This window comes from Anas acuta, chromosome 1 (assembly GCF_963932015.1).
Source record: "Anas acuta chromosome 1, bAnaAcu1.1, whole genome shotgun sequence".
In the NCBI taxonomy this organism is placed as follows: domain Eukaryota; kingdom Metazoa; phylum Chordata; class Aves; order Anseriformes; family Anatidae; genus Anas; species Anas acuta.
The window spans coordinates 203,447,500-203,460,485 of NC_088979.1; the positions used below are offsets into that span (position 1 = coordinate 203,447,500).

Here is a 12,986-nt window from a genome sequence, read left to right on the forward strand (position 1 = left end):
ATGCCTGCCCCCTGCACCTGCACCTCGCTCTGAGCCAGGGGCCGCACATTTTTCACCACCGAGGAGGTGAAGCACAAGCAGCGCCCTGCAAAAGAGCCACGAGAGCAGGATTAGGTGGTGCTGCAGCCAGAAATGCTGTTCCTAGAGGCAGGCACTAGGGGGTGGCTGCAGAGAGCACGCAGACAGCGACCGGCCTCGTGCTGCTGCATCATCTCCCCTGCCTGAAGCAGCCCTGAAAGCAGCAGGGCCTCGGAAGCCAAACCTCAGAAGCCAGAGCCCCTTCCCTAGGAGGAATTTGGCCCTAGCAAGCAGAGATCCAATGGATCTCGGCGAAGAGAGGCTGCTCGTCCAACTGAAGTGAATCAGACCAGAGCACAGGACTGGTTTTCCAGAATTTGGCTTTACTTCGCAGTACAGAAATCATTTGGAGCCTTCAGGAGACACGAGAAGCACAGGCTCTGTCATACCGATACCGCAGCGCCGTTTGGTCCGTCTGAGAAGCCACCAGGGGACAGAAAATACTTCCACATCTTGCCTGCTCTGTAATTTGTTCTCTCAATTTTATTAAGATTAAAACACAAAGGAGCCTTAGGCACAGCTGTGTCCCAACCGATGTAAACAGTTTGAGAAGCTGAAGTGGAGGTTAAGTTCTGTGCCCAGAACTAAGCCAACATTTGCTGCTACAATAGATGTGGGCTTTGTCCATAATACAACTTGCCACAGAGTTAGATTGATGGGAGAGACTTTAGGGATGCTGTCCACAATAAATGGAGTGCTCAGTTTCTATTTTCCTTGATATCAGGTTTGAGTGACAACTGTCACGTCTACTAGCTCACCAGAAGCACATAATTGTGAAGGATGTTTACAAATGATTAAAAATACAAGGTAAGACACAGCTGTCAATGAGTTATCTCAATCTGCACCAACGTCTACGTCTGCAAAAAAAAAAAAAAAAGGTTCAGTCTTGCCTTTCACTTACGAGGTTAGTCATTAAATCAGTCAGTAATTTGCCAGATTCTGGACAGCAGCCCTACTAGAATGAAATAATTAACACATGATATCCAAAAGGGGAACATTACCAGTGCAGTACTCTTCAATCTCTCAGAGATGGGATTACAAAAGCAGGCCTTACAATATTGAATTTCATACAGTGTTCATTAAGTTCCTTATATATTCATATTAGCCGATTTAATTTCTCCTAATTAGAGATTCTCATTACTGCTGCTCCTCCTCCCCGTAGATATCGTTCTTCTTGCGTTTCATCTCTTCAAAGTCAAACTCTGATCCCATCATCCTCTTATAAATATCCTTGATGTCATCGCACGTCGTCTCGAAGTGAGTGGTCGCGTCGTAGGTGCGAGAAATGAAAATCTGGGGAGAGAGAAGCAGGAGGTTGAGCACCGGGCCCGGCCCCCTCCTCACGCCCCCGCTGCCCCCAGCTACAAACCTGGCTCTCGGTTCCCAGGTCAGTCGGTGCAAACAGGTCGCTGATGCTAACGAACCTGGAAGAAAAAGGAGAAAAAAATCCTTCAGCGGGGTTTTAAAGCATCGCTGAGTAGCTGCAGCAGTGGGAAAAGAGCAAAATAAGAGGCTGTCGCTCTGCCCAGCGTGTGATCAGACAAGGTGCAGGGGAAATTTGGGTTTTCAACGCGCCGCAGAAGGGTGAGGTGAGGAGGGGGGTGGAAGGGGGCTCGCTGGGCTCTTACTTCTGCTCGATGGGCTCCAGGAGGTCCAAGGCCGGCTTGATCTCTTTCTCTGGGTCCGCGGTTTCCACGGTGGTGCTGGCGATGGCGATGTACTTCCCCTGCGCCGCCACGTTGTGTGCGGAGGAGATCATGCAGACGTAGATATCTGGGGAAGGGCAGCAGTCACGGGTCACCGGGCGATCCCACAGCCCGAGTCGGGCCCTTCTCAGCCCCAAAGCCTCCTCTTCCTCACATACCCACACACCTTTTTCTGTTCCCCTGACTCTTTCTACCTCCTAGCCTTGTTTAAGACCATTTTTGAGTGCAGAGGGGTCTTTGCCCTGCCTCGACTGAGGGGCTTGGACACGAGCAGCCCCACGAGATCCCCAAATTCAGCTTCTTGTAGCTCACCAAGGACAAAGGAATGGTTCTGCAGGACTAAAGCAACGCTGCTGCATCTCCCCTCCGACCTGCACACTCCCACGGTTCTGAAGGGTGCCAGCAGCTGTGTCAGGCAGCAGCAGCACCAAACAAACCCCGGAGTACACCCGGGGAGCAGAAAAGCAAAGCCACGCAGGGGTTAGAAAGCTCCATGCAAGTGCTGTGGAGCCCAGAAGAAAGCCAGAAGGCTTCTCCTGGAGAAAAAGCACACTAAAAGGTCCCTTTCCAGGAAAAAGGCACAGAAACCGCCCCAGGAGCTGCAATAAATGCAGTTTGCTTCTCATCAGAGCACGCACTGCGAGGCCACCTGAGACCTGTGCCGCCTCAACCCCGAGACCTGCGTGCGCACCTGATTTCCGGTTGACCTGGTTCTGTGGAATGATGATCTGGCACGAGTTGGCGTCGTTCGTGTTCTTGATGGGGTGGCTCAGGATGCAGATGACCCGAATCACCTGGCCAACCTTCGTCACCCGGTCCGAGACGTAGCTGGGGTCGCAGATGAGCTGTTTGCAGCGAGCCACCTGTGGAGAGGACAGGCAGCGAGTGAGCAAGGCGCGGGCAGCCCGGGAACCCGCTGGCTTAGGGGAAAAATTGAGAGCTTTACGAGGTGGCCATCCCTGTCCCGGCTGCACGAGGGTTTTATTCCGCTGCCAGCAGCGCAGCTCAGACAATCCCAGTGGCAGCACCCACCCCGTGAAGCTGGGGGGCTGATCACACCTTCCCCGCATCAGGATACAAAACATGTTTTGACCACCGCACAGCCTGCTCCTTCCAGGCCAGGACCACAAATTGCTGCACTCGAGGCCAAAATGAGCAGCTAAGGATTGACTACCTCAAACCAGAACTCATTATCACGGTAAGAGTTTAACGTTTGGCCCATCTGAAGCCTCCAGGCAGCCTGCACTTGGGCACATCAGTCTGTAGCGTGGATTATCACCTCTGCTGCTAGCCAGGATGTGTCACCCATACCCAGGCGGGACACGTTACCCCACCAGGGAGGGCTAAGCTGTCCTACAAAGCTCATGCTGCGCTTGGAAGCACATTTATAGCTTCCCAGCAGCTCGCAGCACTCTAACTAGTTAAGTTTTGTACTGCCAGTTTGAGAAGAAGCCGTGGAAAAGCTCAAAGCTAAAACTTATTGTCAAGGGCAGAACGGTTTCGTGCCCAGGTCAGACATAACACGCTCCTTTCCAGTTTTACCAGCCTGATTTATTTAAAAAGCAACCTTGCCACTCCCTCAAGGCTCGCCCCACACTCTGGGATTACTGCACTGTGCTCCTCACCATCACAGCTTCTCAAGATCCCTACGAGAACGAGCTGGCAGGGAGCAGAACTCCGCCAGCCTCGGTTCTGAGGTGCGGGGTCAGGGGTAAGGGAAGAAGCGGCGGGCACCGTACCTCCCCTTCAGACTTGACGCCAACCACTTTGCCGTTTTCTATCACAATTTCTTCAATGGGCTTGTTCAGCATGTAGGTGCCTCCGTATATAGCACTTAGCCTGCAAGAGTAAAGCCATTTGAGCATATTCCAGTTTTTTTTTTTTAATTATTATTATTTAACAGCCCTCCCAGCCCCTTCTTTCTGTTCCACTTGGACAAACCGCACATTATTAGACTTAAATCATTTCAAAATATGCTGTTTAACCATCCAGGCAGTGGCTGCTGCCTGCCAGTCCTCCTGCAAGGCACCAGCCAACGTTTGGAGGGAGTTACAGGTGCCATCGGAGCCAGATAAAAAGGATCTGCTCAGCACAACGCAGCACAAACGCCACAGGGACCAGAAATGTCACACACAGAATCGCTTCTCGACTTAGACAGCATGAGAAGCGTTAACAACAGCAGGATTTTTACGCAGCATCAACCCCACACACCTGATCCTCCCCCCCAGCCGGGCTGAGATAACCCCAAAGCCAAGTTCTCACCTTGCAAATCCCTGTGGCAGCTCTCCGAGGCCATAGAGGGGGTACAGGTAGGGGCTTTTACCGTACCTAGCCAGCGACTCGCTGTAGAGCTTGATCCTGTTGATTGTTTCTTGGCATGGTTGATCTAGATAGCTGGAGAGGGCAGTTAGAAGGTTTGCAGCGATTCATAAAACCAAAGTTTAGGGCAGAATACGCTCAGAAAAATGGAACTTTCACTTCCCGTGACGTTCCCTTCCCCACCCGCTGGCTGCTCCGAGCAAGAACTTCCCCTGAGGTGCCCTTTCAGACGGGCTTCACGTCACAAGGGGTTTCACTGGGGAAGGAGATGTTGCATCAACCCCAGGAGCACAGAAGATATAAATACCCCATCAGCAGAGGAGCTGGTGTTTAAAGGTCCACATGGCACCCAGGGACAGACACTGCAGGGTTATCCCCCCCCAAATCCCACGGGGCATGAGCTGCGAGCCCCAGGGGAAGCCACACTTACTCATCAGTCCTGTAGAGCGCGAGGGCATGGCCCGTGAAGTCGATAACATCCTGCCCCAGGTCGAACTTCTTGTACACGTCACGCATGGTGGTCTTCTTGGGATCGACGCCCTCAAAAGTTCGGGGATCGTTCTCGTCGAAGTTGGCCACGTACACGAGGAATTTCCTGAAGCGGCGTTTCTCAAACAAGCCCATCAAGCCTGAAAACGAGACGTTGTCAAACCCACAAAGCTACTGAAGTCAAAAATTTTTTGCTGGAGTCAAAAATTTCCCCGTGTGAGATCGCACGAGGCACCCTTTAAGCATTTTAATTCTCTACAAATTGGAGAAGCAAGACCGGGCCTGCTGAAACGTGAAGGAGAAGACAGCAACAAAGGCACCTCCTCCTCCTCCTGCCAGCCTCAGCCTCCGAAGAGGCTCGCTGGAGGACAGCGCCGCAGCCAAGCTGAAGAACAACCGATTGCTTCACAGCAGCACCAGGGGTGTCTGTCACGAGGAAGGCTCCGGCGTCCAGACGAGCAGCACACAGGGAGCCTTATTTCCAAGCACTGCTTGACCACACGATGGGTCTCTGCATGTCCCAGACTGCCCTCTGCTAGCTCCTAAGGCACCTCACTAAGCTGTTCTGCAGTAGTTTTATCTCCAGAGTGGAATTTAGGTAGCCAAAAAGAATTAAGACTGAGCTGGGTGCCACGTGGAATTAGTCATTCTGGTTTGCCAGCTGATAAATGTAACATTTTTCACATAATCCCATCCAACCAGGACCTGACACTAAATATTTCTGGGAGATCTGGAAGCAAAAGGTTACATTTGGGGCTTACGAGGAAGGAAAATCCTGCAGAGTTCTCCTTCCTCAAAAACTCCATGAAAACAGGAGCTCAAGGCTCAGGAAGCCCAGGACCCACACTCCAAGTGGTGCCTAAAGTCAGAGGAGGTGCAGAAGAATCCTACACTAACCATAACTTGTTATAGTGATGGAGCTGACGCACAGCACCACAGGATCAAGCTAAAACCTTTTTTGACATGAGCACAGACCAAATATTCTGGTATTTGGACCCGTTTAGGGACGATGGCCTCAGGAGGAAATAAAATCAAGCGCGACTACTCACTGGATGCCAAGGCTTCTGCCTCGGTGGAAGGAACTTTGTAGATCTTCCCTCCCTTGTAGACAAAGCTCCCCTCGATCACCTTGAAGTCTAAGTAGCGAGTGACTTCTGTGTAGAGCAGCATCTTTACCAACTGACCTGTGAAGGAGAAGCCAAGGGGTTGTTCAGAAGCTGGGAGGAGGCGGGGGATGCAGGCAGCTCTTTCAGCACCACAAAATCCCTCCCAGAGCAGCCCCACACCCAACCCACTCCTCCGTGTGACAGGCAGGGAGCAGCAAACACTCACCAGCGTGTTGCTGCACGGCTTTAATGTTTTTTTTTTTTTTTACAGGCAGTTGAGAGCTTCCTTGTCACTACTGCAGTTTCCACCAGCCCTCCTGCAGCACGTTAACGCGCTGCTGCTCTGCTCCCTGCAGTTTATTCACACTCGGCACAACCAACAGGGTCGTGTCTTTGGCCCACAGCAGCTTCTCACCCTCCCTGTTAGGATCTAGCATGTTCTGCACGCTGATTGTCCACTGATTTACCCCAAATTCCTCCCTGGTTTACCCCCTTACATCCCCAGAAGGATGCTGTCCCTCAGGAGCACACCTCGAGGGATTTTTAGGTGAGTTAGAAATAAACTGAAAGCAGTGACCAAACCTTGTCTGGAACCAACCCTTCTTCCACTGCACTAATCCTGAAGAGGGCTGGCCCTACAGAACACACCCATCCCCTTCTGCTTCAGGGATGTGAGATTCCAGTAGCCAGTGCTCGATATTTGGCAGCGAGCTGCCCCTGAACTGGTTTCCACTGATAAAAAAAACTTAATTGATCATGGATTTGGTCTAGAAGAGCTTTCTCAGCACCACAACTCTCAGATTAAAGGACGAGGGCTCACGGCACCAACAAGGGGTGAGAGTCTGCAAGCCGTAACGTAGGAATAAAGGGGGTTAATAAAGGGGATTCCTCCCTAAGGCATGGGATAAGGGCTCATGGCATTAAAAATGTAGACATTTCAGGGGAGTTTGCTGGAAAAGGGCCATTAGAACCTAAAACACAGGCTATGAGCTGGAGCCATCTCCCAAGTTTGAGAGGTGCACAGCCAAAGGCAGGAAGAGCAGAAATTCCTAAAACCTGTCCACGTACAGGCCAAGTGAAGCGAGTTTCCAGCACCTCCTTCATTAATACCATTTAGGGATCTTTATTTGATTCCAGGACCGACCACCGACCCCAGCTGAGGGTCCCAAGCTAGGCTCAGGAGGCAGTTTTGGAGCTGCTCACCGTTAGCCATGAGGAATTTGGGAATTAGGTCCACGTTCCAGTCCCGTCCTCGCCCCATAGATTCCGGCGGAGTTCCTGGTAGATTAAACCTTTTGTAGAGCTTGGGAGAGAACACAAAACTCGTTGGCACAGAGGAAATACGCACGGGTGGGCTTCCTCCCACACATGCACACACTTTCTACCCCCTCCACTCCCCCAGCAGAATATAAGCAAGCTTTTGGCCAGGGTTTTAATTCCGGTTTAACTTCTGATGCAAACCCACAAAGCGCATCCAGGGAGCTCTTACGGTGAGAACCAGGCAGCGTTATTTTGCTCCCCCATCCTTTCTTCCTCCCAAGGCTTTAAAAACTTGGCAATTTAGGACCTGCTGAACCAAAACACCGTTTAACACGGCTGCAGGGAACCCGAGCAAAACGCCTGCTTCAGGAGAGGGGCAGCCTCCGCCACGAACTCGAAGCAGATTCCCCAGTTTTAATATTTTAAATATTTATCTGGTGTGTTTACAAATGCCACAAATTGTTATTGGTGCCATAAAATGTTTTTCCTCAAAGCAAAGCCTTAACGAGGAATTAATTTTGGATCTGCCCCAAAAGAAGAGCCCAGGGGGGGACGCGATAGCCGGGTGTCAGCCCCCGTACTTACATCCTCCAGGGGTGTAATGGACGCGCTTTCCCCTCCGTAGTACGAGTTGCGATCCATGTGCAGGACTTTCTTCCCGTTCACCGACATGATCCCGGAGAGGATGCATTCCTACAGGGAGAGGGAACAAAAAAGACACGAGGAGAGGTTATTTGGCTTTGGGACTCCTTCTGTTTGCGCTACCGATGCTCTCTCGCAGCCCAGGTTTGAAGGTTTGGGCAGTCCTTCGAAGAAACACACCGGTGGCCTCTCAGAAGCAGACCTACAACCCGAAAAACCTCTGCTTGGGGTGGATTAACCCCTTAGGAGGTTTGGTCAATGCTGGGTAAGCCAAATCAGGCGTTTCAACTGCACAGGGCTCCCCTAAACAAGCTGACGTATTTAGGATCGGGAAATCCGTGCTCCTAAAGCACCAGCTATCGGGTTAATAACGTTCATCCTCTTAAGAGGGGCAGCGCCAGCCCTTATGGGTGACACCAGGAGCATGAGATCCTGCCCTAAAGGGCTCCAGGAAGCATCAGCAAAACCCCAATCTTTGGGATTTGCCACACAGGACAGTCAGAATTGCTCTGGGAGGGCTCAGGTAGCTCGAAGAAGGGATGAAGCCATTTAGGATTTTTATGACCTCAGCGGACACACAGCTACCCTTGCTCTGTACCCCCTGGGATTACACCCGAGCAGGGGATCAGCTGCTGCGGCTGAAGGCGACACCAAGAGGCTGAGCCTAATCGCGGAGGGACGCAAGCGGTGGCCCCGCAGAGCCAGCTGAGTGATTCCCAACGCTTTGCCCCCAAAATTTGTGAGCAGAATCAGCCCCCACACCCCACAAAACCTCTCCGTGATCCACCAGCTGCTCCTTCTAGGGCATCCTCCACGCCAGCTCCCTCCTGTCCCAAAGCCCCTCCGCGTTTTCCTGGACGCAGCAGCGGGCAGAGAGCCTCCAAGCATACGTAGCTGCCTCAAATCCCATATTAATCCCATATTCCAACACCGCCAGAGAGCCACGAACCCTACAACGTGGAGGAAGCACAGGTGGCCTTTATGGTGCCAGTGAAAACGTTAATGATTTACTGCCGTGACCTGGGGCATCGCCACCAGCCAGCGTGGCTTCCTCGCCTGAACCCAAACCAGAGCCAGTTGTCTCTGCTGTAACTCGGGGTTTTCTCCCCCAAACCCTCGTCCCTACAGCCAGCACCACCCCACAGCAAATTTAGGTTCCTGGAGAAGACAGAACAGCTCCAAAAACGCCTTTCCAACCTCATTTCACACCCTATAAACGCTGAAATGGGGATTTCGGTGAGGCACCATGGTGCTGTTCCATCCGAGGCCCCTCTGGCAGCTCCATTTTTATCCCCCGGGTTCCTGCGGATCCCGCTGGGGCCTCCTGCGGTCGTTTCCCATCGCAGCCGCCGAGCTGACAGCGCGCTGCGGGAGGCACAATGGGGTTTGGGATCGTCCTCCCAGCTCAGCAGTTCCCGTTGGCAGCCACGGCGGCTCAGCCGCGGCTCTTCCCATCCACCAGAGCGCTGGGGAGGGAGGAAAAAGAGCCTGGGAAGGGCTGGAGGCTGCTCAGGCAGGAAAAAAAACAGAAGGGGGGAGCTTCAGGGTTCAAACCCGTAGCTTTCTGAGCAGAAATCCTGCATAAATGGGTAAAATTAAGTGGCTGCTGGCAGCACCAGCAGGAAAAGCTGCGGCACTCAGAGCAGCTCCAAGGAAAGCTCGTGCGGGTGCCGGTTGGAGGTTTAGAGGTGGCACATCCCGTAGAAATCCACGAAAAACCCAAAACGGGGAGTAAAAGGGAAGCTGGAGGTGTTGGGGTTTCCATGCTCAAGTCCATCAGCGCTTCTCTCTCGTGAAACTGGTGGTGGGATGGCCTTTTGCTTGCAGAAACCTTCAGGAACGGCAGGGAGGAGGCGGGTTTGTAGGATTTTCTCCCAGCCATAACACTCGAGGCAGCATCGTTCCATCTGACAGCTCCGAGGGGAGGATCCCACAAATCCTTTCCAGGTGGGAACCCTGCAGGAAGGCGGAGTTCCTCTGCCGGGAGGAGGTTCAGGTGCATTTGGGGTTTGCATCAGATAACCCACGCCGTCCAGAGCGCAGCCAGCAGCCCCTGAGGGATTTGAGGGATTTTCAGAGCCCGGCGGCGTAAATTTAGGGTGAACCCAAAAGGAAACAAAACCACTGGGTGCTCTCCTGCTGGCTGATTAAAAACACCCAAGGGAATGACCCTACAGCCATTGAGGCCTGCTCAGACCCCAATCCCAGCAGCCACCCCACAAAGAGGCAGCTTTGACAGGGAAACGTTGTTTTGGGAGCTGGGAATCCCAGCCCGGAGGCTGTCTTGGATCTTCGTGGCTGCTTGAGGAGCGTAATTTAGGACGGGGATATCGCTGCAGGGCTTCCAGAACCATCAAAACAGTTCTCGGGTCGTCTTGGTCCGATTCTGCAGCCAGAATTGACACCGCAACCAGCCCACCTGGGGCTCTTCTGTAAATAAAGGCTTCACGAGTTGGTTTTATTTTAAAAAATCACCCAAGTGTTGCTCTGGGGAGAAAAAAAAGCCCTCCAAGAGAGCAAAAAGCCCTCCAGGAGAGCCGCCGCTCGTTGCCTGTCCAAAAATCCAACGCAGGGTCCACTGGCACATGGCTCGCCAGCCCAAAGAAGGACATTTTGGGGGTTTTCCATCCCAATTTCTCAGGTCTAGAGGACACCCACCATGCTCCAGCAGGTATTTCGGAGCAGCACCAGCTCTCCGGGTCAGCACACCTTCGAAGCCAGCCCTAATTTATTCCTTTTAACTCAACCACGAGCTCGTCCCCGAAGCGATCCCACAAGAGGCCTTTTGTCAATTTTACCCAAGCAGAAATTCCCATTTTAACGGGGCTCCCAGCCATCGGGGCCCCCCCACCAGGAGGTTATAGAGCAGTTTTTGATATTTTATCCCCCAAAAATCTCCTTTCCTTGCTACGCTGAAGGTAGACACGGGTTTGAGGACAGGTTTCCTAGGAAAAGGTTCCCTGTCAGAGCTGTTCCTGCTGCACGCATCCCTATTAAGAGGGGAAGCTGGAAGGGGGGGAAAAAAAAAAAACCCTCACAGGCAGCCCCGCAGATCCCTCTTTGTCTTGCCACCTCTCGGAGGAAACAAAGGCAGGAAAGGAACGGGGATGGAGCGGGGCAGGCAGCCTCCAACCCACCCCCTCCGATTTATTTCCCTCCTCACAATGCCTCCCAGCCGCCCCCCAAAACCCTCCCTGTACCCGCAGCACCTCCCCGGAGGCAGGAGGCAGCAGAAATGCCCCCAGCAAACCTCGCAGGCTGCCATTTTGTTTCTTTTTTTTTCCCATTTTTTTCATTTTTCCCCTTTTTTTTCCCCCCTTCTTGCAGCCTGCCAGGACAATAGGACAAAGCCCCAGCACCGCGCCCCGATGGCTCCCCCCGGGGAGAGCAGAGGGATGACCGAGACCCCCCCCCCCCCCCCCCGAAGCAACAGCAGAGGGATTTTTTTGGGGGAAAAACGAGAAGGATTTGCGCCAGGGCTCGCCCGCAGCCCCATCCCCCTCCTGCTGCAGTCAGGGCTGGCTGGCGAGCTGCAAAGGCTGCAAAGGCGGAGCGGTAACCGGCTCTGCCTCCACCCTAAAACCGGGTTCAGCTCCGGGGAGGGCGAGACTCCAGAGACCTGCACCCCCCCACAGCTTTTTTTGAGGGGAGGCGAGGGAGAAATAATCAAGATTAGGTTAAAAAATTTGTATTTTTTCTTAAAAAAATAGGTGATGAGTCCCCGTCTGTCCCCCACCTCCGCCAAAGAACCGCATTTCCTGGGGCCTCCTCCTCCCACGGGCAGCAAAATTGGTCTCCGGGGGGGCTCAGCACCCCAAAAGGGTCCGGGGGGGGTTGTGATAATCCGGGGGGAATACTGGGGAAGGGAGGGTGGGGGAGCTGCGATACCCTAGGGAGATTATGGGGGGGAAAGGGGGGATGTGATAACCTGGGGGGGTTATTGGGGAAAGGGATGGAGAGGGGTGATAACCCTATAGGATTATTGGGGGTGTGATAACCCTATGGGATTATTGGGGGGTGTGATAACCCTATGGGATTATTGGGGGGGTAATTTAGGGAGATTGGGGGAAGGTTTGGATGGGTTGGGATAACCCAGGGGGGATTATTGGGGGTGGGGCTGGGAGAACCTGGGGAGATTAGGGAAAGGTTTGAATGGGTTGGGATAACCCAGGGGGATTATTTGGGGTGGGGGGGAGCAGTGATAACCCGGAGAGATTAGGGAAAGTAAAAGGGATAAAATGGGGAGATTATTAGGGGATGGTGATAACCTGGGGGAGATTATGGGGGAAAGGAATAGAGGGGGTGTGATAACCCGTGGGGATTGGGGGGGTGGGGGGTGATAATCTGGGGGGATTATTGGTGAAAGGATGGGGCTGGGGGGCTGTAATCCAAGGACATTACTGAGGAAAGGAATGGGGAGGGGGCTGCGATAACCCGATGAGATTATTATGGGGCTGATAATTCGGGATATTATTGGGGAGGGGGGGGCAGCGATAATCCGGCGGGATTATTGAGGGAGGGGAAGAGATAAAATGAGGAGATTATTGATGAAATGAGCCGGAGGGGGGCTGTAATCCGGCGGGATTATTGCGGAAAGGAGCCGGGGGGGGCTGTAATCCGGCGGGATTATTGAGGAAAAAAAACGAGGGGGGGAGCACCGGGAAGCGGGTGAAGCCCGAGGGGGCCCCGTGAGGCGCGGCGGGGCCCGGCGGGGTGGCGGCCGCCTCAGGCCTCGGGGCGGCGTCGGGCGCTGCTCTCACCGTCAGGCCGGTGCCCAGCACGATCACGTCGTACTCCTCGTTCATGGCGGCGGCTGAGCGGGCGGCGGGGCCGTGCTGGGGCTCGCTGGGGCCGGGCCGGAGGCGGAGGAGCCGGGGCTGAGGGAACGGGGCGAGAAAATGGAGACGGGGAGGGAGGGAGGGAAAGGGAGGGGGGGGGGAGCGGGGGGAGGAGGGGCGGGCTCCGTCGCCTCACGAACCCGCCTCGGCCCCGCCCCCCGGCGGCTGTCAATCAAGGGCGGAGCCGCGCCGCTATTGGCTGGCGGCGGGCGCGGCGGGGAAATGGGCGGGAAGGGCGGCGGGGGAGCCGCCGGGTGGGCGCGCGCATGCGCGGAGCGTTTTCAACCCCCCCCCCCATCCGAAGAGGAGGAAGGGGGGGGGTCACGTGGGGAGGGGGCACGTGACCGCGCGTGCAAGGCGCGCGTGCAAGGGGCACGTGCGTGTGCAAGGCGTGTGCACACCCAATGGCCCCCGTGCAAGGCGCATGCACACCCAATGACCCTCGTGCAAGACACGTGCACACGCAGCAGTCCTTGTGCAAGGGCCTTGCACACTCAACAGTCCTTGTGCAAGGCCCTTGCACACTTAGCAGCCCCTGTGCAAGGCCC

At 54.1% G+C, this 12,986-nt stretch overlaps 1 protein-coding gene across 1 annotated transcript; it reads right to left on the reverse strand.

Annotated features, from left to right (window-relative positions):
* Nucleotides 1-381: 381 nt before the first annotated feature.
* Nucleotides 382-12,538, reverse strand: GDI2 (GDP dissociation inhibitor 2). Its single transcript, XM_068670151.1, has 11 exons — nucleotides 12,361-12,538; nucleotides 7,544-7,651; nucleotides 6,902-7,001; nucleotides 5,642-5,776; nucleotides 4,534-4,732; nucleotides 4,047-4,178; nucleotides 3,524-3,623; nucleotides 2,476-2,647; nucleotides 1,707-1,851; nucleotides 1,448-1,502; nucleotides 382-1,371 (listed from the first exon to the last, which is right to left on the reverse strand). Exons 1-11 carry the CDS (start codon nucleotides 12,403-12,405, stop codon nucleotides 1,216-1,218), a joined length of 1,347 nt encoding a protein of 448 aa, XP_068526252.1. The 5' UTR covers nucleotides 12,406-12,538; the 3' UTR covers nucleotides 382-1,215.
* Nucleotides 12,539-12,986: the final 448 nt, after the last annotated feature.